This window comes from Diceros bicornis, chromosome 21 (genome assembly GCF_020826845.1).
Source record: "Diceros bicornis minor isolate mBicDic1 chromosome 21, mDicBic1.mat.cur, whole genome shotgun sequence".
Lineage (NCBI taxonomy): Eukaryota > Metazoa > Chordata > Mammalia > Perissodactyla > Rhinocerotidae > Diceros > Diceros bicornis.
The window spans coordinates 21,907,151-21,934,041 of record NC_080760.1 but is presented as its reverse complement, the minus strand read 5'-3'; the positions used below and the strand labels follow the sequence as shown (position 1 = coordinate 21,934,041).

The 26,891-nt window shown below is 34.0% G+C and overlaps 1 protein-coding gene across 8 annotated transcripts in view; it reads right to left on the bottom strand.

Annotated features, from left to right (window-relative positions):
• RIMS2 (regulating synaptic membrane exocytosis 2) overlaps window positions 1-26,891 on the bottom strand; it is a 618,814-nt gene that overhangs the window by 306,127 nt on the left and 285,796 nt on the right. For all 8 annotated transcript variants that reach the window (XM_058564761.1, XM_058564763.1, XM_058564762.1 and 5 more), the window contains one exon: window positions 15,686-16,611. In XM_058564761.1, coding sequence (XP_058420744.1) covers window positions 15,686-16,611 — 926 coding nt within the window. The remainder of the gene's footprint in view (window positions 1-15,685; window positions 16,612-26,891) is intronic.

The following is a 26,891-nucleotide window of genomic DNA, read 5'->3' as shown; positions in this document are numbered from 1 at the left end:
AATTAAAACAGCAAACAGATGGGTTCAACTACAGAATGGAGAGGACAGAGGAATGACAATGAACTTGAAAAAGAACAGAAATTACCCAATCTGAAAAACAGAGACAAAATAGACTAAAAAATAAAATAAAATAAAATGAACAGAGCCTCGGGGGCTTGACGGATTATAACAAAAGTTATTGCAGTCCCAGAAGGAAAGGAGAAAGGAGATGGGGCTGAAAAAGTATTTGAAGAAATAATGACTGAAGGTTTCCCAAATTTACAAAGCACATAAGTAAGCCAACTGATTCAAGAAACTAGATAAACCCCCAATGAAGAAATACGCAAAGAAATCTGTTCCAAGACACATCATAATCAAACTAAAAACGAAAGACAAACTGTCTTGAAAGCAGAAAGAAAGAAACAAGACCTTACCTAATGGGAAAAAACAATTTGAATGACTGTGGATTTCTCATCAGAAACCTTGGAGGCCAGAAAGAAGTGACACAATATTTTTCAATTGCTGAAATAAAAGAAATGTCAACCCTGAATTTCAAATATGGTGAAATTTTCTTTCAGGAATGACTGAAAAAGACATTCTCAGAAAAAAGGAAACTAAGAGAATTTGTCACCAGCAGACCTACCCTAAAAGAATGACTAAAGGAAGTTCTAAAAACAAAAAGGAAAGAAAAAAGAAGGAACCTGAAATATCAAGAAGGAATAAAGAACATGGTAAGCAAAAATATGGGTAAATACAATAGACTTTCCTTTTCCTCTTGAGTTTTCTAACTTATGTTTGATGTTTTAAGCAAAAAGTATACATTGTCTGATGTGCTTTTCGACATACACAGAAATATTTAAGACAATTACATTAAAAACAGGGAAAGGTAAAAGAATTTAAAGTATGTAAGGTTTCTACATTTCACTCTAACTAGTAAAATATCAACACCAGTCGGATGCGATTAAGTTGTGCATATGTAATATATGACTTAGAGCAACCAAAAAAAAAAAAACTTTGCAAAGAAATACATTCAAAAACACTACAAATGAATCAAAATGCAATTCTAAAAAAATGTCCAAATAACCCATAGGAAGTCAAGAAAAAGAAAAGAGAGAAATAAAAAACAGAAGGAACAGAGAGAAAACAAAAAAGAAAATGGCAAACAATAAGAAAATGCTGACCAATATCCCTCATGAATATAGACATAGAAATTCTTAACAAAATATTAGCAAATATAACTCAGCAACATATAAAAAGAATTATACACTCTGACCAAATGGGATTTATTGCTGGAATGCAAGGATGGTAGAATATTGAAAATCAATGTAACCTATCATATTTACAAGTTAAAGGAGAAAAAACACATGATTCTATTCATTGATGCAGAAAAGACATTCATGCTAAAAAAAAAAAACAAAAAATCTCTCAGAAAACAAGGAATAGAGGAGAACTTGCTCAAATAAATAAAGGACATCGACCAAAACCTACAGCTAAGACCATACTTAATGGTAAAAGGCTGAATGCTTTATAAGAAGAGAAATTTCACCAAAAAGGATATCTTTATTTGTAATAGCCAAAAAGTGGAAACAACCAAAATGTCCTTCAACAGGTAAACAGCTAAAGGATAAAACTACTGATACATAAAACAGATGGACCTCAAGTGCAATATGGTGAACAGAAAAAAAAAATCACAAAATATCACATATCATATGATTTCATTCATATAACATTCTCTAAATGAAAAAATGATAGAGATCGAGAATAAATTAGTGGTTAGCAGAGGGACGGGAGAGAGGAAGGTGTTACTATAAAGGGGTACAACATAAGGAAGATAATTGTGGTATAGTAGTTCTGTACCTTTGTAATAGTGACGGTTACAGGAATCCATATCTGTGATAAGATGTCACAGAACTATCTAAACAAGTTGTTCTAATGTCAATTTCGTGGTTTTGATATTGTTATGCAATATCATTGTATTTGTATCAATATTTGTTATAATTATACAAAATGTAACCATTGGGGGAAACAAGGTGAAGGGCACATGGGATTTCTCTGTTCTATCTTTGTAACTTCCTGCAAATCTATAATTATTTCAAAATTAAAAATAATGTGTTGCTGTCTTCATTGGTCTTGATCATCCTATCACTGGGAGTATTCAAAGAAAAGGCTGGCATACCACTCATCAGCATAATGTAGAGAAAATCAGTGCTTCAGTTAGGAAGTTACACTAAAAGCACACTAAATCCTATCCAACTCTGACATTCAATGATTCTATTAGTGCAAGTTAAACATATTTAAATACGAAATCTGGTTAAAAATAATCAAAAAATTCACTTCTTAGGCTAAGATTTCTCCTTCAATTATCTCTACTGTAAAATATACACTAACTCAATAGTTTGTGTGTTCGTGGGTGTAGGGGTGTGTGTGTGTGTGTGTGTGTGTTTAATACATAGAGAAAAAAAGTTCAGATATTCTATTTATTACATTTTTCTATAGTCATTAAATGAATGCAAGAGTTTAACTGTTTTATGTCACTGTTTTTCATTACTTTAAGTTAATAAAGGCATTGCAATTAAATCACATACTACACAAAGGTATTCTTCAATATCCTCATTTTTAATTTAACCATGTTTATAAAGCCACAGCATGTTACAACAGAAAGAGCTTTATAGCTGGAGCCACAAAACGTATGTTAAAGTATTGGCTCCACTTCTTATTAATTTTATGACTTCAGCAAGTCAGATAATAATACATTAGGCCTCATTTACTCATCTGTCTAAAAAGATTAATTACAATATTTCACAGATTGTTGAGAGATTTAAACAAGATAATGGTCATGAAAGTGCTTTTCAAACTGAGGAATCATCCCAGTGTTCACTGTATCATCATCATCTTGATCATTATTAAAATAATCATAACTTTCATTCTAAATCTCTCACCAGATACGCAAGAGAAAGCATCTTGAATCCTCCAGAACAGCCCATCTTACCAGTTAAATTCCACCAATTAACCTTAATAACACCATATGTAGAAGAAAACTTACCCAACTGAACCCTGCCTGAATTCCAGACTCACAAAATCATGAGAAAAGAAGGACTTCTGGCTTAGTGGCATGAAGTGTCAACTAGTTCTCTTCACAAAAACCAAGTATAAGCCTGGATGAAGTTGTCAAAAACAATAATAGCATGACTGTGGAAAGCAAACAAAGTCGCATAAAAAATTGAGAAAAACTGCTAACGCTTCAGATAAAAACAACAGAAGTCTGTTACCTTCTCACCTGGGGTTGCTCCCATAACCCTCTTCTGGCACAGTACAAACAAGGGAAGGGCTCTACAGAAAGGATCAATAGTTTTAGCATTGTGGAGCTGGCTGGGAAAACCAGCAGCTTTGCTACCAGCATCTTTGCTACTTGATTTGGGGTGGGGATGAAAACCCATAGCTTTGTCAGCTTGAAGAGGCAAACTCAATAGGAAATAAAGAGAGAAAACCAGCACTTTTGCTAGCCAAAGATTGCAGTCCCACATAGGGTGTATGGCAGACCATCCAGAAATTTTTTCTGACAGGGAGACCTTGGAAATGAGAGATCCACAGAAAAAAGCTAGATAATCTCTCCACACATCAGTCTGACTAGGAAACTATACCATGTTCAGAGGAGATCCCAAGACAGCCTCGTAGAAAGTAAAGCCCAAGAGTGACTTCAGAACTGGCTGAACTTTCATTGTGTCCCCAACACTGCACACACATTGACTGGCAGAGGGTGGAAGCCTTACAAGCTCAAAATATTTGAGCACAATTTCTGCCCAAATCTTTGGCTGACAATTAGTCTATGTAGACACAGGAAGGACCCATAGAAAGGTAGATATATACATATTTGAATAAAACAAACTGAGCAGAGCTATCAGTGGACATATACCACAGGAGGGGACAGATTCGACACTTTAAGTCCAGGTAACTTACTAAAAAAGAAAAGAAAAGAGAAAGACAAGACAAGACAATCCTCTGAAAAAAAAGTAAGAAACCAGAGCTATTACACTATATCATCTAAAATGTCCAGTTTTCAACCAAAAATTATGACATGCAAAGAAAGAGGAAAATGTGACCCATACCCAGGAAAAAAGAGCAGTCTTCTGATTCTGAGTGAACCCAGATGTTGGATTTAGCAGCTATTATAAAGATTTTAAAGCAGCTATTACAAATATGTTCAAATAATGAACAAAACCCATGTCAAAGAATTACAGGAAAATATGATGCCAATGACAATAAATAGAGATTCTCAATAGAGAAATAAAACTGTATACAGTAAGAAGTGACAATTCTAGAGTTGAAAAATACAATAGCCAAAATGAAATATTCACTACATTAACTCAACAGCAGATTTGAGATGGCAAACAAAATAATCAGTATACTCTAACAGACAGCAGTATAAATTATCCACTCTGAAGAACAGAGAGAAAAAATACTGAAAAAAAATGAAAAGAACATCAGGGGTATGTAAGAAAATATCAAGCATATGAACATAAACATAATGGGATTCCTGGGAGAAAAAAGAGGCAGGAAAATTAGTTGAAGAAATAATGGCTGAAAACTTCCCAAATGTAAGGAAAACCATTAATCTACAGATTCAAGAAGCGCAGTGATTCCTAAGTAGGATATATACAAGAGACTAAACCTAACACAAGATAGCCAAACTGCTGAAATCCAAAGACAAAGAGAAGATATTGAAAACAGCAAGAGATAAGACTTATCTCCAGAAAAAAATGGAATGACATATACAAAGTGCTGAAAGAGGAAAAAAATAAACTGTCAACCAAGAATTCTATATCCAAAGAAATTATCCTCCGAAAATGAAGGTGAAATAAAAAGATTTCCCAGATTAAAACAAAACCAAACTGTTTTTCAGATTAAAACAAAACAAAACAAAACCTGAGAAATAAGTCTTTTACACCACAGGATCCAAGTACCTAGCTTAGTGGCTACAACTGGCTCCTTAAATTTGCAAAATCAAATGTATAAAAAGGTATTTAATTTATTGTCATTTATAACATTATTTCTTTGGGAAAAAGTTCAAAATCAGAAACACATATTTCTTGTTTCCTCAGTAAAAGTTGGAGAGTTGCCACATTCTACTATCTCAAGAATAGGATATGAGACCCAAATTCTTAAGTTAATCAAATCAAATCCTTAATTACAAAGCAAAAGTCAGTAGTCCCGTGGGAAATACATTATTTCTTTAAAAAATGCCAATACGTACAGAGCAGGATGTGCTTAAATAAAGTGGCTTGTACAATTATCTGTAAGAATAAAACTTAAAACTCGATCTGCTGACTCTTTCACCAAGGTGCACACACAGACACACACACAGCTGAATATGTATACTGTTTTGTAATCATACCTAAAATGCATTTGGCTTGAAGAGAGTGCAAAGTATTCCATTCTTACCTATTTATTCTTAACCCAGAATTTTAACTTCCTTTTATTCTCTTTTAGTTAATTTCTTTCTTTGATGTCCCTCATCTTACACATGATCTAACTTGTTCTTATCACCTTGGTCATTCATTAGAGTTCATGATTTTCATAGATCCTACTATTTTATTCAACAGTCCATTCCACAAATTAATTAATATAATTATATATTTCAAGATTTGGACAAAAGGTAAGTATCAGGAGCATCTAAGATTCCTATAAAATTAAACATTTACTTATATTTCATTAGGTCCTCTGTTAAAAGAATTCACAGCAGTCTAAGCCACATGCAAAAGAATAAAAGTAGACCATTATCTTTCACTATGCACAAAAATTAACTCAAAATGGATCAAAGACTTGAATGTAAGATCTGAACCCATAAAACTCCCAGAAGAAAGTATAGGCAGGACACTCTTTGACATCAGTCTTAGAAGGATCTTTTCGAATACCATGTCTACTCGGACAAGGCAAACAGAAGAAAAAATAAGCATGTAGGACTTCCTCAGACTAAAGAGCTTCTGCAAGGCAAAGGAAACCAGAAACAAAATGAAAAGACAACCCACCAACTGGGAGAAAATATTTGCAAATCATATATCTGAGAAGAGGTTAATCTCCATAATATATAAAGAACTCACACAACTGAACAACAAAAAAACAAACAGTCTGATCAAAAAATGGGCAGAGGATATGAACATAACATTCTTCCAAAGAAGATATACAGATGGCCAATAGGCACATGAAAAGATGTTCAACATCACTAATCATCAGGGAAATGCAAAACAAAACTACACTAAGATATCACCTTACACCCGTTAGAATGGCTATAATCACCAAGATAAAAAATAACAAATTTGGAGAGGATGTGGAGAAAAGGGAACCATCATACACTGCTGGTGGGAATGCAAACTGATGCGGCCATTGTGGAAAACAGCATGGAGGTTTCTCAAAAAATTACAAATAGAAATACCATATGATCCAGCTATCCCACTTCTGGGTATTTATCCAAAGAACTTGAAATCAATAATTCAAAGAGACTTACGCACCCCTGTGTTCACTGCAGCATTATTCACTATAGCCAAGAAGTGGAAGCAACGCAAGGGCCCGTGGACTGATGATTGGATAAAGAAGATGTGGTACATATTCACAATGGAATACTACTCAGCCATAAAAAAAGACAAAATCGTCCCATTTGCAACAACATGGATGGACCTTGAAAGTATAATATTAAGCGAAATAAGCCAGACAGAGAAAGACAACCACCGTATGATTTCAATCATATGTGGAAGATAAACAAACACATGGACAAAGAGAACAGTTTAACAGTTACCAGGGGGGAAGGGGGTTGGGGTGGAAGGCACAAGGGGTGAAGGGGCACATTTACATGGTGACTGACAAACAATAATGTACAACCGAAATTTCACAATGTTATAAACTATTATGACCTCAATAAAGAAAAAAAGAATTCACAGCAGTCTTGTATTGTAGGAGTCTATGCTTGAAATTTACTATGTCAGGCTCACTTTATTTGCTCCTGAAAATGTTCTTAACCAAGCTAAGTCCTACACAAAGAGGCAGATAAGCAGTTCCTCGGAGAATGGGGTTATGGATGGCAATAATTTGAGCTGCCCTTCTGCTTTGAAACACAGCTCCCCATACCCCAAATATTTCCTCAAAAAGCCCTTCTCATAGATACATCCTAGAAAAGAGAACTGACAGGCAGCTTCTAGCACAAGTTAACAAAAATGAAAGTCCATCCGATGTACAATTTTCTTGGATGAGTCAGCTAGCATAAATGCAGTCAGATTTACAGAGCGAGTTTTTACTCATGTTCTACAAAGCTGCAATTATGGGGTGATAGAACATGCTTTCATATTTCATGTTTCATACTCTACTGCTATCAATTATTGATATTGAATATATTTTAGTTGAATGAAATAAAGAATGAATGAATCAATCTACTCTATACTTCTTGAAATACTGAATTAGTCTTAGCCCCAACTTTTCTGCTATTTCAATTCTTTTAACTCAAATAATTAGCTTGTACAACATTTATAATACCTTTAGGGTATTTGCTCTGATATGCCTCTTATCAATTAATAACAATATGTTCTTCACCAAGCTTTTTATTTTTCTATCCATTGGACAAATTTCATCATCAAATTTTTAAAGCTGTACTAAATATCAATATCCCGGCATCATCTACTGAATTCTAATCGAACATAGAGACTTCATTTTAAGTTAAAAGTTAACATTTTCTATATTCCAAACTAACTTCAACAACTAGTCTATAATTTAATTTTGCTTTTAATTTTTCATTGAACTAGCTAAACAACCTCTCAAATACCCCACAAACTAAAATCTGTAAGATATTTTTCTTAATACCTACTTGGTACTTTTCTTGGGTACTAAGTTTTTCATTAAAAACAATCCTTTTTCTTTAGACAAATGCTTAGCATAGTGTTTCATCCATAATTTAAAAAGAAATATATTTGCAAACAGAAGGAATTACCATCTTAAACATTTTATATACTGCATTTTGTCAGAAAACAAAAAATTTTCCTTTATTCTCATTTGTAAATCCACCTTCTGGCTATGCACTTTACAAATTAACTTTGAGTTAGTTTAGCTTCTAAATCTGCTTACATTTATGTCATATAATTTCAAGTCTGAAATCAGCTTCACAATATGTATTTGCAACTTGATTTCTCATCCCATGTAAAGTATCCTATTTTTAGAAAAGACATGATAAAATAATTTTATAATGTTACCTAATATAGAAACAGAGTAATTAATTATATTCATGTTACTTTGATGAGATTGAGTTCTTTTCAATACATAGTGAAGCTCTAAAACTCATGTTACAATACGAATAATTATTAAGCATAAAATTATTTTACCAATAGATGGGGTGAATACACAAGAAAGTAATCAATCTTTGACGTGAAAAAATTTTACTTGTGAAAGTCTTAGTAATAAAATAGCTAACCGAAAATTTTTTAAATATTCCCATTGTTACAATTTGTCTAAATATTTTTTAGTCCACTTGGTTCAGAATTCTTTACATGTTTAATTTATCTCAAATACCATAAATCAACATTTTATGTATATTGTCTATCTCTTCAACAGCCTATTTTCTTTATAAACGTATATAGTATATTACTTAAAAATTATAAGAAACTTGAGATTATACAAGGGGATAAATTTCACTATTGAAACTGACACCTAAATTCAGACATAGATAAAGCTGCCACCTTTAGGGTTTGTTTTTAATACTCTAAGATCCATGCTTCTAGCTGGAGGTTTGCAGCCTATCTTCCGTTCTTCCTATTCTAGGTCTGTTTTCCAAATTGCCCCACCTTCACACCTCCATTCACCCTCTTCCCAAAATAAGTAAAAGGAAGCAGTATATTGTGCTACTTTCAAGAAGCTAATAATTGAATCTAACATTTCACACTTTATAGCTTAGGAGGATGACACACACATGTATTCTTGTATTTACTAGCCTAATTTCTCAAGTTTTTACAGAGAAACAAAAGAGACCTGCAACAACCAGGTAAAATCAGTCAGGTTAGGACCTGGAAACAGGGGAAACTAAAACTCTCCACAATTGATCTTAGTGCTTAAAAAGATCAAACTGGATATATTTAGTGCAGTTGGGCAAATGGTTGACAACATGACTATTTAATTAAAGTGAAAAAAAAATGTTGCATTATAATATTAAGATTAAAATATATTGAACAAGAAAAAGTATACTGTCTACAATATATCAATTAGCCACTGAACATCATCTCTAGACCTTTCTCCAGGTCTAGAAGGTGATGGGGAGGCAGGACACACTAGTATCAAGTGAGTCACAATATTCTAATATAAGAGAGTAGCTTTAAAACATTTTTGGCCATAATCCATAATAACAAATCTGTATTTTACATTGTGATCCTACAGAGCACACACACAACACTAAAAAAAATGTTTTATAGATCAATTACCCTTCTTCTGTGTGCTTCATTCTGATATTTTCTACTCTATCCTATTCCTGTCTTCCTCTTTTTTTTAATACTGGTCATGACTCTCTCAATTGGTTCTGAAAGTGAGGAGGGAAGGAGAATAAGTGGAGGGGCTGGGGATGGAGCACAGGAGGTGGCAATGGGAGATTTTGCCCACAAAGGATATTTGGTATTGTCTGGAGATATTTTAGGTTGTCACAACTAGAGGTGGGGATGCTATTAGCATCTAGTGGGTAGAGGCCAGGGATGCTACTAAATACCTTATAATACATGAGATAGTCCCACAAAACAAACAATTATCCAGCCCCAAATGTCAAGAGTGCTGAGATTGAGAAATCTGTTCTAGATTATTTAATAAGGAAATCATAGATAAAATTGGAAAGTCAGTACTTTATAAAGCTTATGAAAAAATATATTTTAAACTTTGAGACAGATGCCCAACATTTAAATTTAGAGATAACAAGACATCAGCAATCTAAGACATTTCTTTTCATAATCCAAAGACAAAATAAGAGAAAACTCAGTTTGCAATTTTCTAACCCAACACAAAATACGGGGAAGCAATCGATATACCATTGTGAAAAGCAAACTATATCATACTGAGTGTAAGAGATAAGTGTTACAAAACATACAAATCACCCAAAATCAGTGGAGATGACCAATGCCTCTCTTCTGAAGTCCTATAGTACTTACAGTACAATGGGCTTATATTGTTAGTTACTTTAGACTGGCAATTTCTTTTTTTTTTTTTTTTTTTTGGTGAGGAAGATCAGCCCTGAGCTAACATCCAATGCCAATCCTCCTCTTTTTGCTGAAGAAGATTGGCCTTGGGCTAACATCCGTGCCCATCTTCCTCTACTTTATATGGGACACCACCACAGCATGGCTTGACAAGTGGTACGTTGGTGCACGCCCGGGATCCGAACCTGCAAACCCTCGGGCCACCAAAACAGAGCGCACACACTTAACCACTGCACCACCAGCCGGCCGGCCCCGAGACTCTCAATTTCTTGAGGGTAGAAAGAATGTCTTATTGATGTCTGCATTTTCCAGTGGGTCCAAGCCAACACCTTGCAAGTAACAGGCACTAAAAAAGTATCTGACAGAAAAAGGAGTAAACAAGTGTCTAGTATTTAGTGAGACATTGGATTACATCTCAAAATTATATTTCAACAAGTTAAAAAGTATAGTCTTCTTAGCCTGGAAATACAAGCCTACTTCAGCATGAGGCAGATCCTGGAAGAGGTGAAACCAACACAAATGACCACAAACCATGTGACCAGGACTATACTTTCATCCAAATCTCTTGGTAGTTGTCTTGCAGAAGTCTTGACTATCCTTGACTATCGTAGAACGTTAAATAAGTAATCTAAAAATGTTTTATACTGCCTACTGTTTGACAAGTATATATATATATATTGATCTCTACAATTACCAAACAATGAACACACTACTTAAGAAAACAGACCTAGAGTGCTTAAATAGGTAAGACAAGATCATGCAGTTAGTGAACAACACAGTCAGCATTTGAGCTCATCTTTGACTCCCAAACCCATGCTCTTCCCATAAAACTTCCCTGTTACTGTTATACACATAATGGTCCAATCACTCATGGATTGTATTACCAGCATCATTTAACAGAACATAGTGAGTGAAATGACATCTACTACAAATTTGGGTGAAATTCTGTATATTTAAAATAATAAGATCTATCCAAATGTCTAAGAGAAGAGCCAAAGACACCAAAGCAAAATAAAGCTGAAGATTAAAAAAAAAAGACTAGCCAATAGGACGGCAGAGAAAAAAATTTAAGTAGAATAAACTATAAGCTTGCTGTGGATTATCAATGGAATTTTATTATTTAAAGATCAGGAAAGATCCTGCTACATAGTAGAAGCTGTAACATAACATACAAAGGCCTACAAAGAATCATTCCACAGGCCGGCCTAGTGGTGTAGAGGTTAAGTGCGTGTGCTCCCGCTTCGGCGGCCCGGGGTTCACAGGTTCCGATCCTGGCTGTGCACAGATACATTGCTTCTCAAGCCATGCTGCGGTGGCGTCCCACGTAAGGTAGAGGAAGATGGGCATGGATGTTAGCCCAGGGCCAATCTTCCTCAGCAAAAAAAAAAGAGGAGGATTGGCATCAGATGTTACCTCACAAAAAAAAATTAAATAAAATAAAACAAAAAAAAAGAATCATTCTGCAATGATAATGTTGCCCGGTGCTATTTCTACAGTGTTGGTTAACACTTTAGATTACTTGATCCAAATTTGCTTTTTGCAAATTTTTGAAAGGTTGCATACAAGAATGAAAAGGGACAGAAAAGTAAAGATAATGAGAAAGATGTCTCAGTTGTAAAACACACTCTCTGCAGTTATTTAGCCTAGGGATAACAAAGCAAAAGGATGACTATCTTTTACAAATTGGTTGATTCTCACCGGAATCACGTATCCACATATAAATATACAGGAAAAAATGCCACTAATAAAACTTCTTTAATTATTAGGAAGAATTTTCAAACATTAGTTAACTACCAAGGATGGCTATGAATCACAATGTTAGATATCTTTAAAAGTAGCTTCTTCCCAAATCAGATTGACACTTTTCCCACAAATAATCAAAAATGCTATTCTCTTTCCCCACACTTTTCCAGTCTTTCAAAAGCTACTTCTCACTGAATACTACTATCGGGGGTAATATCAAACAAGAAAGGGTTATTTTATTTAGATTTCTTCCTCCAAAGCTGAATTTAAATTACTATTGTCCACTGGAAATACATGTTGGCAGAAACTACATACTCTGTGAAAAAAATTACTGATACATGAGAAGGAGGACTATCTCTAATAGTGTCTACTAGGAGTTCAAGTTAGGGGAGAATACAGATGTGAGTGACTTGGTTTCTTTCCATATTTGATCAATGTTTTAGTTTTGCTAAATAGTATTACATAGGATTTTTAATATAACTCATACATAGCTTTTTATTTACGTGAGATTTTTATAAGTGTATACTTCAAACTCCTGAAACAAAGTATAGGCCCTTGGAAGGATACCAAACTTTCAAGCATTGGTTTGATGCATTTCTGGGTTGTTGTTTTTTCACATCTTTATGTGGTAAAAGTGAAGGCATTACTTCAGCAAAGAATAATAGAAGTATGTAATAGAATCTAAGCCAAACCACTAAGGATAACAAAACTATCTTTCTCTTTTTTTCAGTTTTATGATACACTCAGGCAAATATGGAAAATGACCAAACTGAAGTTACATATACTTAAGGAACTATTACAGCTTCTGGGAAATAAATTTTCTATATGCTCCATGATAAAATTAAGATCTACAGTTTCTCTTCATAATCTTTATATTTCAATAAACACAATTTTCTTATTATTTATAATTGAAATGCAACTTGTATGAAATGAGCTTCTAACTCAATTTTTTTTAACTGTATACACACTTTCCCCAAGCCATTTGTTAAATAATTTATCTCTTCCTCCTTGGTTTGTGGTGCTTTCTATGTTTTTGTAATTTGTTTTAATATGCCACTATGGCATATGGATTATTTTGAGCTGAAGGCAATTGAGAAGAAGCAGATACAATAAAAGGTCTCTGCCCTCCTCCTATCTGCCTGAAAACAGGGTATAAATTTGTAAAGGTGTCCCCCCAACGCTCTCTACCAGGAAGGACAGAAGTTAATTACTCTTTATCAGCCCAGAGATGGCTCCAGAGGAGTGCACATAACAAACTTTACTAGCTAGGCCAAATTTTCCATTAGTTCCCCTATACACTTACCTTCCCACAATTTGCTTCCCTAGAAATTTAAAGTCCTTTGCCTTTGTCTTGTCATCTCTCTAAAAAGTTATTGTTCTTTTGTTAAAATGCTATCAAAGCCCAAATTGTAACCACCCCTTTGAGTGCTCCCATATGTATGCATAATGCACATGATAACAAACTTCTGTTTGTTTTTCTCTTGTTAATCTGTCTTTTGTCAGTCTAATGCACAGGGCCCCAGCCAATGAACCTAAAATGCACAGAGAGAAAAAAAGAGTTAAGTTTTTCCTTCTCTATACCTTCCAGATTAACTTTAGAAATAGGATACTCCAAGGAACCAATTGGGATTATGATTAGAATGTTATTAACCCCAAGAGATTGTTTGGAAAAAACCTGCATAGTATTTAGCCTTCTCAATTAGGAACATGAAATGAATCTTTACTCACATCTTCCTTTATATTACTCCGTAAAGTTTTGTAGCTTTCTTCATGTAGGCCCCCTCATTTCTTATTAGCTATTTTTAAGTCACATTTTCTATTTTTAGTTCAGAACAGGAACTGCCTTTTATTTGTATTTTCTAACCAATTATTTTTGGTACAGTATAAAATAATTCTACGTTAATTTTATATCTAGCTGCCTTCTTGAATTTTTATTGATTCCTCTTGATTCTTAGGAACAAGAAATCTGTTCATCAAATGGTGTCTGAAAATTGCCTGTGGGTGGTGGGGCAAGCGGCATTGGTACAAGGGATTCATGTTAGATACTCACCTATCTGGTATATTTTGACATACACCAAAATAAACTACAGAGGGGCCGGCCCCGTGGCTTAGCAGTTAAGTGCACGCCCTCCGCTACTGGTGGCCCAGGTTTGGATCCCAGGCGCGCACTGACGCACCGCTTCTCTGGCCATGCTGGGGCAGCGTCCCACATGCAGCAACTGGAAGGATGTGCAACTATGACATACAACTATCTACTGGGGCTTTGGGGAAAAAAAAAAACGGAGGAGGATTGGCAATAGATGTTAGCTCAGAGCCAGTCTTTCTCAGCAAAAAGAGGAGGCTTAGCATGGATGTTAGCTCAGGGCTGATCTTCCTCATCAAAAAAAATAAATAAATAAATAAATATAAATTACAGAAAAATTAACAAGTTAAAGGTTATAAAAACAATTTATAAAAACATGAGAAAATATACAGTTAAATATTTAACTGATTTGGGGATGAATAAAGAATTTCTAAGGATAAAAGGGATGGAAAAAAGTCACCAATGATGCAAAGACTTAGCTATATCAAATTCAATAGTTCCAAATGACCAAAGAAAATTAGTAGATAAACATCAAAATGGGAAATACATTTGGAATGGATGACAGTTAAATGGGTATAATCTTAACCATATAAAAAGCTCATAAATCAATAAGAGGAAAAACTAATTAATACCCAGGAGGAACATGGGCAGAAGAAATAAAAGGAATGAACAGATAATTCATATAAAAAAGATATCAAACACCAATAAACATACAAAACATTCAACTTCACAACCAAATTCAAATCAAAATGACAAAGAGACAGTATTTTTTGTGGCCTATTCAACTGACAAAGATTTGGTGCATCAAGACTGAAAGCTCAAGCACATCTGACAGGAGTGTGGAGTGTCATAACCTCTCTGGAAAGCAGGCTGGTAATCGGAATCAAAAGCTTAAAACAATCCAAGCACAAATATGTATTTGTGAAATACTCAGAGATATAGGTAAAAAAATATGTATAAAGATAAACATTATATTATTATTTATACCAGTAATTGGAAGCAACTGCAATGCCCCCAAATAAAGGAATAGTTTGTGGTACATCCTTATGATGGAATATTAGTGCAGCCATTTAAAACATATTTCTGAAGAACATCTAATGGCTCGGAAAAAAGCTAATGATATGATATCAATTGAAAAATCAGAATACAATATTATATATAGTATGATACCAAATTTATAAATATATAAAATATATATGCATAGGAAAAAGGGAACAAAATACAACAGAATGTTAACAATGGTTATATTTGAGGGAAAGGATTATGGATAGCTTATATTTCATTCTTGACCCTTTGAGAAATTTTTCAGATGTTCTATAGTAAACATATTGTTACTTTTAAAAGGAAACACAAAAAGTAAATGGCATTTTTACAACTATAGCTGATAGGTATTTTAAAATATGCCAACAAGCAATGCAAGAAAATTTTCACGAACAAAGCAAAATACAATTCTAAAAAACAAAAAATCAATAGACTTGTTTTCTACCTGAACAACAGAAGATTTTCACTTTTTATAACTTGAAATTTCTTCACACAGCCAGCACCATTAAAAATCTTTTAAAATAAAGGTAGTACTATCTAACTACTAATGTTTACTCAGAAATACAACCTAAAAAGAAAACCCTCATCTAATCAATTACAGGGAAATGTGCGATTAGAATATAGTGCTTACCTTTTTCACTTACACTCTCACTTTCAATCTCAACATCATCACAACTTGTATATTCAGGCGTGGAAGCCAATTCCTCCTCTGAACTGCTCAATGAAACCTGGCGCATTTTACCTCCTTTCTTTGATTTGTGAGGCTTTGGTGGTGGAGGTCTCACTGACTCTGACTGGTCGGAACTGAGAGAATCATTCCTTAACATTGTCTCCATCTTTTCCCGTTTCGTTTTCCTTACAGCTGAGCTAGGATCTAAGTGGTGTTGTTTCCTTAGTGAGTCAGTACGTCTCATGTCTGGTCTATCAATGGGTATTGGACTCCTCCGGGGGGTAGGAGGACTATGGTTTGTGGTCCTTTGTGGATAAGAACTTGGTCCCTGAGCCTCTCGAGTTCTTTCCATTGAATAAGATCGCTGATTTTCCAAGGCAGCTCTACGTTCAGATATAGATCTTTGCCTTGATGGTCGTTCCATCCTTAGCATAGAAATCCTGGAATCTTCCAGTTCAGCATTTGCCAAAGAAACATCACTATGCCTTCTCTCATGCCTTGCTCGAGACACTTCAGCATGAATACGCATTTGTTCTTCATAGGGCTGTGGCTTTACTGGATAACGGGCCAAATTTGGATCACTTCGATAACGTGCCTGGTATTCCTCCTCTCTCCTTTGTCTTTCATATTCATCTCTGCTCTCCACATCCTCATCACCTACAATATATTCTTTGGAATGCCTACGACTTCTCCTGTTGGAGTCCCTATAGTTTATATGATCAGATTCTTCATAAAACTGAGGTTCACGTTGAGACCTCCTATCAGCATAATCTGATGGAGATCTAGGCATTGCGCTATCTGAAGTAGCATACTGTGAATATTCCTCTCTTTCTTCTCTTTGGTCGTATCTTCTATTCTGATCTCTGGAGACTGATGGACTTCTTTTCCTAAGTAACCAAAGAAAAAGAATAATGAGAAGAGGAACATTCAAACAATTTCACATTTTACTGATTCACTGGTGGGGTGATGGATAAACTCAAATAGTTCTTTGGCTTCTTTTTTTTAAATTTCATTTTAAAGTCATGCCATAACAAAATTTTTAGCAAAAGTTTACTTTTATTCAGTTCCAATAAGAAGTTGATATGGTTATTAAGTGGTTGATATGGTTGATATCAACCATATGATTGATATGATTATTTGATATGGTTGATATGGTTTGGTTACTGATATGGTTATTAAATGCCTGACACACTACATATGGAATATACTTATGCCCTGAAATTAGATAATCAACACCATATTCTGCTGCTGCAAAATAGCCTTTATTGTAATTTCTTTGCTTAGCTTAATACACTTCACCTATCTTCCAACTGTTACACACAAGCTTAGAAAAATTCCACCTTCCATTCTCTCTATTCCTGACACCTTGATATGCAAGTTACTTGAAAACATAATAAAGCCAAACTGACTTGGCTTAAGAGTTGAATACTTTCTGACTAAAACTAAGTGTTGGCTGTTAAAAATCATTTTTCATTCATCATCTACCTAGAATACTCCTGGTATTGGTTCATCTAAATCTTCATCTTAACATTATATCTCCAATCCTTTACTGCTCTAACTTGAGATAAGCAATTTAAATAAATACCAACAATAATGATTTATTCATCACAAAAAGAAGCAAGTCTTTCTAGAAGTCAGAAAGGACTGCTATTTTTACTCCATCTTCATTAAGATTAAGGCCTGCTCGATGACACTTCTCTTCTCTGTCTTCACATCTGACCCTTCATAATTCCTCACAGCCTCAGAGGAAGAGACTCTACAAGTTCTCAAACTATCCCTCTAACACTGGTACAACCCGGTGGACCTTGCAATCACACATAATACTCTTTGTCAACAAAATATTCACTGTCCTCTTCTTTCCCACAAACTCAGATAATGTCAACCACTAGCTATGAGAAGCAATGGGACTGGAATCCTGAAGATGACACAAAAGGTTTAGAATATCTGTTATGGTGATTTTGCAAGGACACATGAACAGGAGATAATGAAAGAAAGGGGTCGGTTGAAGTTAAAGATGACCAAGATTAGACAGCTCAGTTGTGAATTTCTTAGACAATATTTTTTTTGGCCCAAAAGCAAGAGCAGAGAAAGGATACATGTGGAATGACCCAACCCAGCAACATCATCATTCACCTCTAAAGTCTCCTCTGTGTCACCGAATCCCTTTCCCCCATATCTGGAATACAGTCTGACAATGCATTAATTAGGGTTTGTTAAGGAAACCAGAAGTCACTCTAGGTTTTCCAGGTAGTAAAGGTTTTAATACAGGAAGCAAAAGCTACACAACTGTTGAACCAGCTAAGGAATGAAGGCTAGAAAAGTTAATGCTGCTGTTCTTAGCCTAAAGAACCAAAAACAAAGATTCTCAATATGGTCTCTAGGAAGCTGCTGTGAATCTCAAGAGTCTTTGGGAATTGGCCTACAGTTATCTCAGCTGCCTATAGCATTAGGGTGGTCATTACCAGGAGCTTGTCCAGGACACTCTAACACTTGCACATCTGCCCATCTGCCTGCCAACAACTGCTGCCTGAAAATAATGACTTCTGTAACTCCTCCACCTTTCAAATCTCACACAAGCACATTGCCAGGGTAGACTCTAAGCTAGAACCACAAAAGGAAAAGTATTGCAGTGAATGAAGGAACTGGTCTGTTCCCCTACATGTTTTGTGATTAAGCAAGTGGATGTGATTTTTTTTTTTTTACATTTATATCATTACATTTACATAGAAAACATTTAAGACAATTCAAATCTTTTAGGTTACGATTGTTACATAAAACCGTAGACTCCTACAGTTTAAAGTACACAATCAAAACAGAGCACTCAGAATAAATTTTATAGTATTAACCTACATAACATCCTATATATGTGTGTCTGTTATACATAATTTATTTTACTTTTTTGTCATTCTTTTTATACATACGACTAAAGAAAAAATACTCTGACATGGTAGCAATGCACCATGAAAAGACCACTAAAGTTAAGGGATCTGAGTTTCTTAGTCTTACTTTTGCTATTAACCAGTTATTTGGCCCCATATAGCCATTTAATCTTTGAGGGTCTGTGCTTTAAAGTGAGAGACATAGATTATACATATTAACTCATATATTATTTTAACAAATATGTATTAGGTAAGAACTAAATGCCACACACCATAATATAGACTAGGAATACAGAAATGAGTAAGAGACAACCCTTGATTTTAAAGAAGCTGAATGATTCTAAAACTCTCTTTCATTTCTTAGGGACTATGATCTTATAATATTGATACCACAACTTCATCAAGTTAATATGCCTGAATGAAAGCTTAAAGCATAGCAAAAAATAATAAGGATACTCCTGTCAAGAAGTGATTAACTGACTGGTGCCAATTTTCAACATACTCACATCTCATTAACTGGCTACTTATACCTACTTTATTGTACCAAAAAAAAAAAAAAACTGAGATAAATGAGAATTTCTCTAGGGAACTCTAACAAATAAGCAATTAAATCAGTTCCTTCTCAAACTGACCATCTAACCTCCAATAGATGCAGACTTTATGTTAGGAATTCAAATACATTTTGGTATGTTAAAAATGATATAACAACTTTTTCCAATCTAAGTTAATTAATATATTTATCTCTAAAATGATAACAGTTATTCATAAACTTAATTTAATATCAGGAAATTGATATTGTTCCAAGAGTCAGATTCTAGTGTTTCTCAAATGTATATGGTACATAAGAAAACAATTTCTTTTAAATTTCATTTAGAGATTGTTTAATTAAATAAATTCTAATTTCCCTAAAATTCAATGTGGACTAAATAGAAATTGTATAGCTATATATAAGTACATGAATTTTGGAAACACAAAAAGGAAGTAAAATGTGATTTGTTAAATGAAAGCTGTATTACCTCATTCCCATAGATCAGTAAGACAGCTCATCAGCTGAAGTTCACTTTTGTGCCTTTGTATTTTCCCAGCATAATATTATTCATCCTATTTACAATTATCTAGTTAGTGTTCTGTACTGTCCCAGTAGACTTTAAATTTTGAACCAGAAAGGACTGTGTCTAATATACCTTTGTAGCTCCAGTATTTATTCATTCATTCATCAAATATTTATTTAGGACTTACTATGTGCCAGATATGATTTTGGTTGCTGGGAATACAACAAGGAAAAGACACATAAGATCCTTGCCCTCAAGCAGCTTTCCTTCTAGTAAGGGAGACAGACAGTAAGCATATAAACAAATAAATTAAGGTAATTTCATATAGTGGTAAGTACTATGAAAGAAAATTGAAACAGGGTAAAATTATGAAAAGTGACTGAGGAAACTTACTTTTGAAAATGAAGGTCTTTCTGAAAGGGTACTTTTGAACTAAGACCTGAATAAGGTAGTCACATGGAATGTAGCCCATTTATATAGAATATACAATAAAGGAAATATTTTGAATAGTCTCATGGAGTTGCTATTCTTTTCTTTCTTTTTTCTTTTACTCAGAGCTATTATATAACATAGAAATCTGCTGAATTCTTAATTGTTGTTTTATTAAATCAAGGATTTTCCAAGTTCCTCTCCAGAACCCACCTAAAAGCAGTCCACTAAGTCTTTTTCACATACTCCTCCCTTTCAAAAGATTTCATGATCCCAAACTGGTAAATTCCAATTCCCCATTATACTTAATCTCAGCTGGGAGTCAAAAGAAAAACAAGCAGATTAAATCAGAATGGATGGATACTGCTTTTATAACATTATCAAAATACTTACATGCCTTAAGATTGCTAACAAATTAATCTCTAAACTGTGAAACTTAAGGCCATTCAAGAAAGTGAAGTAAAAACTTTCAGAAAATGTTAAGGGAGAAACTAGATATTTTGAAGGCAGTTCAAACTACCAATGACCTTCTTCCTCACTGCACTTCTTTGCTAGGTGATCTTATCCATTTCTATCCAGGAATGTCTATAATACTCTTTAAAATGTTAAGTTTCATGAGGACCGGCAACCTGGATCTAAGGAGGCTGGCACAGAGTAGGTGCTCAATAAACATCTGTTTAATTAAAGAACTGATTAATTCTCCTTTAGATTATCTCTACTTTTCATGGCTTGCTCTTTTCTTCTATACTCAAACCCACTGATTTGCTAAAATAGTCTAGTCCTTCTCTTTCCCCTACTGCTCCCATGGCAGTAATAGCACCTTAACTGCAAGGAAGGAACTACTTGTATTAGTAGTGTAATTTAGCTCTATTATATGTTAATTTGGCTTTTGTTGTTGGGCTTTAGAATCCAACTATTGCTTATAAAATGACTTCTTTGACAAAATGTATTTTGAGTGTCAATCACTTTACAAATAAACATTTAGAACAAAACCTCTTTGTAAACTAGGGATTTCTAGTAACAGGGATTTAACATCACACTGGGTATTACAGGTCAGAGGTAGGGGGAGAAAAGAAGCACTTCATTCTCTGAGGAATTAACACAAATTTTTGAAAGTAAGTAGGGTATAAATAAAGTGAATATAGTGTGCCTTTAATACACAGGAAGTATATTCTATTTTATTGAAAAATAAGAATATTTATTTATTATAGACTTCAGTTGCAAAAGAAAGTCTATTATTAATTAGCCCTTAGCAAGCCATCAAAGTGCTTTTTAAAAATCATACCTTAGGAAAATCAAATTCAGTATTAAATCCAGGAATCACTTTGTTCTAGAGATTACGAAATTTGCCTGAAGCATGTGAATCATACTGTAGATGCTGATTTGTACTGGATTTAAGTAAAAATAGAACAGTGGTCATGATTTCTGAAATTGGGATGACTATTGTCATTATTTAACATGGAATTAGGGTTTTAAAAACACACTTTAAGGTATAGTACTCATAGTATATTAAAGCTATACTAGAAGCAAGGCAAGATTTTATTCTAAGAATGCTCTTACCAAACAATGAAGAATCTGCTATCAATTACTCCAAAATATTAAAATATTCTGTCAAAACAATTTTTACCAACTATATCATGAATTATTTCATATATACTCTCCTTTAAATTAAAGCTGGTATATTTCTTAGACACTATAATTTTTCAGGAACTGAAGAAAACCCATGAAAATTCAAGTACTATATCTCTAATCTCTATCTTCACTACTGGCCTTTGTAAGTAAGCCTTAGCATGCATTATTATTGGATGGAAACCATTTAATACACAAAAGAATATAATGATAATTTACAGACTGCTCTACTCTAAACAATCATAAAGCATTTAATAGTACTTAACCCATAAGTTACCATTCAAAACAATGGAGCAATTCATCTAAGATGTTATATTTCACTTAATCCTTGAAAGACTCTGAGAAATTAAGAGGCAGAATCCAAAATTATGCCTTTCTCTAGAATAAAATGTATTTGTGACAGTATGTAGTGCCTTAATTTGTACTCCTATACATCAATCAATCCCTATTTCTGATATAACAATACCACTATATATTTATATTCACTTTATCTTTACCTAATATCTGTTCATCTTACTTCTCTTTATTGAAACCTAGGTTGTTAGCAATCATTTTCTCTTTCACCTTTTTATAGTGGTCTCAATTGGAGCCAGTTATAAAAACTCACATACAGAAATATCCTAAATCTACTTTAATCAGTAGCATTTCTGTTTATTGCTTACAAATTTTTGTCATATGAACTAGTCAACCTATTTCTAAATATTCTAGCTGTATATTCACACTTGATACTCCATTATAAATGTTATTCTAATTAGGCATAAGAGTTTGAGTAAGAAACTACCAATTCTCTTTAAAATTCCGTGTCTAAAAATCAAACTTACTGATAGGAAAACTCCAAATAAAAAGATTCTTTCCCAATTAAAGTCACTTTCAAAAATTTCCCAAAGGCAGTCTCAATTTAGATGTTGTATATTAATTCATCATGTTTTTACCATGTTTTACCATCATGTTTCTATTTTAATATTTACAACCTTTACCATCCTATGTGGTTTGTGTTATTATACCACTTGTAATACTGACCATATATACTATAAAATAATCATCAAGTCTCTGAAAATATAATCCAGTAAACATTTGAAAACATCTATAAGGACAGCGAAAGGTTATATGGAAAATTAAGTTTTAATATTCATATATTTTTAACTCTTAAGACCCATGCAATTTTTAAGAATCATAATGACACTGAAAGTAGAGTGAAGCATGTAAAGATTACTAATTCTATAAATTCAAATCTTTTACTCATAATCTTTATTAGTAGAGATCATTAAATAATTGTCATTTTAAAAATAAAAGAATAAAAATGACACTTGAATACAATAATCTGAAAAAAAAAGCCCTCCATCTTTTAAAAAGCTTTATAAAGCATGGGTATTGCTAAATAAATTAAAATGACACTTCATTAACTCAATTACAGAATGCTAACCGTATAGTTTAAACATAACACTGCAAACAAATTCTGAAATTTGAAGCTGTTAAGACACATTAAATCAGGATTTAACAGAAGTATACGATCCTGTAAAACATGAAATACACAAGTTTCATTCCTATAACTGCTACAAAAAGCTTTTAACAAATTAAACAATTTATATTCATCAAAAAAACTTAAAAAAGATCAATCTTTTTTTATATATCACAATATTTAACACATTTTTATAGTTTTACCTTTTGCTCAAACAGTGCACATCTGTCCAGCATGAAGCATCATGTTGACAAAAATACATCAACACTGTGCCAGGCAGTGCTTTCATTTAATCCTTCTAGCTCCAGCAAAATCATAGGAGCCATCCGTAATCAGATGATTTGAAAGTCTCTACTTGCTTACAATCATTTTATTTCAAAACACAATTACTAAAAAGTTACACATAAAACAACACTCATTCACAGATGGAGTCATAAAATCCCCTAGTGATAGGCCTGTTAAGAAAAAAGTTATTCTTTAATGCTGTTACTATGTGGCTGTATATAGCTCCAGGTCAAGTAAGAATGTACCCTGTAAGGAGGATTATGGTACTTAGCTGATTAGTGCCTCACAATACTGAACACCAAATGCATCCTACATACAAGCCATTTCTGGGCACTATACTTAAAATGGATAGATTAGGAAATTTGTAAACCACGTTCTCCTATACGAAGCACAGTATTGCTAAAATGACAAAATTTATTGTGCTTGTTACTGATAAGTCTACTGCACTGCTTTCACTATAGAATGTATAGTGATAATAAAACGTGATGGTTTAACAGGTCTATTCTATAATTTCTTTTCAATTATTCAATAAGAAGTTTCTTAATCTTTACTAAAAAGAGACTGCTTCCCCAAAGGTGTAATGGACAGGACGTAGCAGTTTCTGTAGAAATTTAATTAAAAAATAATGTGTTCCATGTTGGTTAGACACTGAGTTTAAATCAAGCTTTTCATACTTTATCACTTAACTTCTCAATACGTCTATTCAGTCATCCAAAAAAATAAAAAATAGGGAAGAAGATAGCACCACAGATTCCTTTCTACCAAAGCCAATTACCTAGATGTTAATATTACACTTCTGAGAATTATATTTGAGTGATTCCAAATAAACTTACATAAAATTGAGAAAAGGCCTATGTTTGAAGAGTGGGGAGACATGCAAAAGTACTGTGCTGTTTTTTGGTCTCCTGAATTTTAAGTTTAAATGAATATCTAGGAATACGTGCTAGCACCATTCAACTATTCGTGCAGTATTCATCTACAGAATTCTCTCCTAGAATTAAGTATAGATCTTGCAGAGATTGGGGGGGGGGGGGAGCAGGGACAAATAAAATCATTTTTACCATCTGAGATTCCTAATAAAGACTTGAGAATTCAAACAGAAATGAAATAAAAACTCAAGATAACTAATTTTCATAGCAATGCTAACCAATAATAAAATTCAACCACTTAGACCCCACAGTTCATATCAAACTGAATAAAAAATTCACAGAATATTTTGATTCTTCCAAGCTGATAAGGCCAGAAGATTTCAGAAACAATATTACAGTTGATGCTACGATAGCAAACCTTCTTCTTGACTTTTCCTTCCATTCACTTTTACCACCTCACTAAGTTCTCTTGGCAGTGTTCTGCCAACTATAATGCACACTCTGCTGTCAAGCCTCTCCTCTACCATTAACCTTGTTTCTAGTGCCTCTTACTTGCCCACCCCAGACTTCTATTCATGTAATTTCTAATGTCGCTACTGCTTTCCCTTACTCTCTACCAATCTGTCTAGGTCTCCAATTTCCTCCTCCCTACCCTTCAAGAGTTACGTTGTCCTTTTAGGACTATTTTCCCCTTTTTCAACTCTTTACTTTTACACTTTTTTAATTCCCTAGGTAAGTGTTTCCCATGCATTGAAAATTATGAAGACCCAATTTGGGGTTTAAAAAGTTTTCATGAGAACAATTATAACTTTAGAATCCATTGACTTCTTCAGAAGTACAAAATAACAAAATGATTCTATGAACCAATTACCAGTTTAAACCAATTTTTTTATTCATGACAAGATTTTCAACTTATATTTGAAAGATGAAGACCTTGTATATTCAAATCTCTAGAAAATGGTGCACATGATGTTCTCTTATAGGAACTCACTGTGGCACTCCGCCCTCCCCACTATCCCTCCCCAAATTGCCATGTCAGAAACAGTCACAAAGACAGGGAACCATTCTATACTAGAAGATAATTTAAACCTGTAGTGATTTTATTCCCTTCTTTAAGGTGCTCTATCTGAGTCTAGGGCAGCCTTAGAAACAATCCTACAATAAAGAAAGATTTATTGAAAACAATATAAAGAAGTACAATGAGTAAGACGGAAGAAATAGAAGAGGAAAAAAAGTATAAACAAGTTCAGCTAACAATTACCTTCCATAATCATCAGTGAAAGCCCCCAGAAAGAACTATTTTATTCCATTCTCCCCTGAAACCCTTTATATCCTTTTAATATTATAGTTCCTTTACTGAACTCCAGTGACTGGTTTAATACACCTATTCCATTCATTCCTCCTTTTTCTATATTCTCCAAGGAGATAACTTAACAGATTTTTGGCTAGGACCTAAAACCACAGCTATTCAGAGAAGAGAAATCTCTTCCTATAAAAGAAAACAAACACATCTAGAGGTATATACCAAAGAAAAAAATAGATGCTGCTTATCTGCAAACCAAACGTATATAATTAATTTTCATCTTAAGCGTTTATTTCCTTATTAGGAAAAAGAATCATACAGTGCTTTAAAATATGGAAAATACAAATAAGTGGGTTTAAGTAGCAGCAGCGTTTTCCATCTCAGTTAATGGCAATTCTTTCCATCCAGTCGCTCATACCAACCCATGAGAAAATTCTGCTGGATCTATCTTCAGAATATACTCAGAACCCAAACACTTCTCACCACCTCCACTAGTACAAGCCTGGCGAAGTCACCACCATTTCTCATGTGAATTACTGCACAACCTTCCTAAATGGTCTCCTTGCTTCTACTCTATCCTCCTACAGCTCAGTCTCAACACAGCAGCAAGAATGTAAGTCAGATTGTATCACTAATATGTTTGAATCCCTTCACTCCCCATTTCCTATGAGATCTGGCACCCACTACTCTCTGGCCTCCTCCCCTACTGCTTGCCTCTGGCTCACTCAGATCCAGCCACAGTGGCTTCCCTGCAAGCTCTTACTTTAGGACCATTGCTCTGGCAACTCCCTCTGCTTGGAATGCTGTTCCTCCAGATCAGCACAGTAGAGGTACTTTCTAGTTTTCCAGTCAGTAGAGACCTTCTTCAAGTCTTCCCTCAAATCTCACTTTCTCAACGAGGCCTACCTTGACCACCCTACTTAATACTTCAATCTCCGCCTCCACCCCCAGCACCCCTAATTCCTATCCCATTCACCTGCTTTACTTTTTTATCTTTTACATAACATTTATCACCTTCTAATTATGGTATATTTTTTATTGGTCATGTTTACTCTCTGTCGCCTCATTTGTAAATTTTACAGGCAGCGATCTCTGTTTTGGTCACTTTATTTCCAAATGCCTGGCACACGGTAGATACTCAACAAATATTTATTGAATAAGAAAATAAAGCTACATAAGCAAGGTATTTTTTTACACTGTGTTAAAAACAAATTTCATTTGCCCAATTAGACCACCTATCTACAATATAAACTTGATAGAAT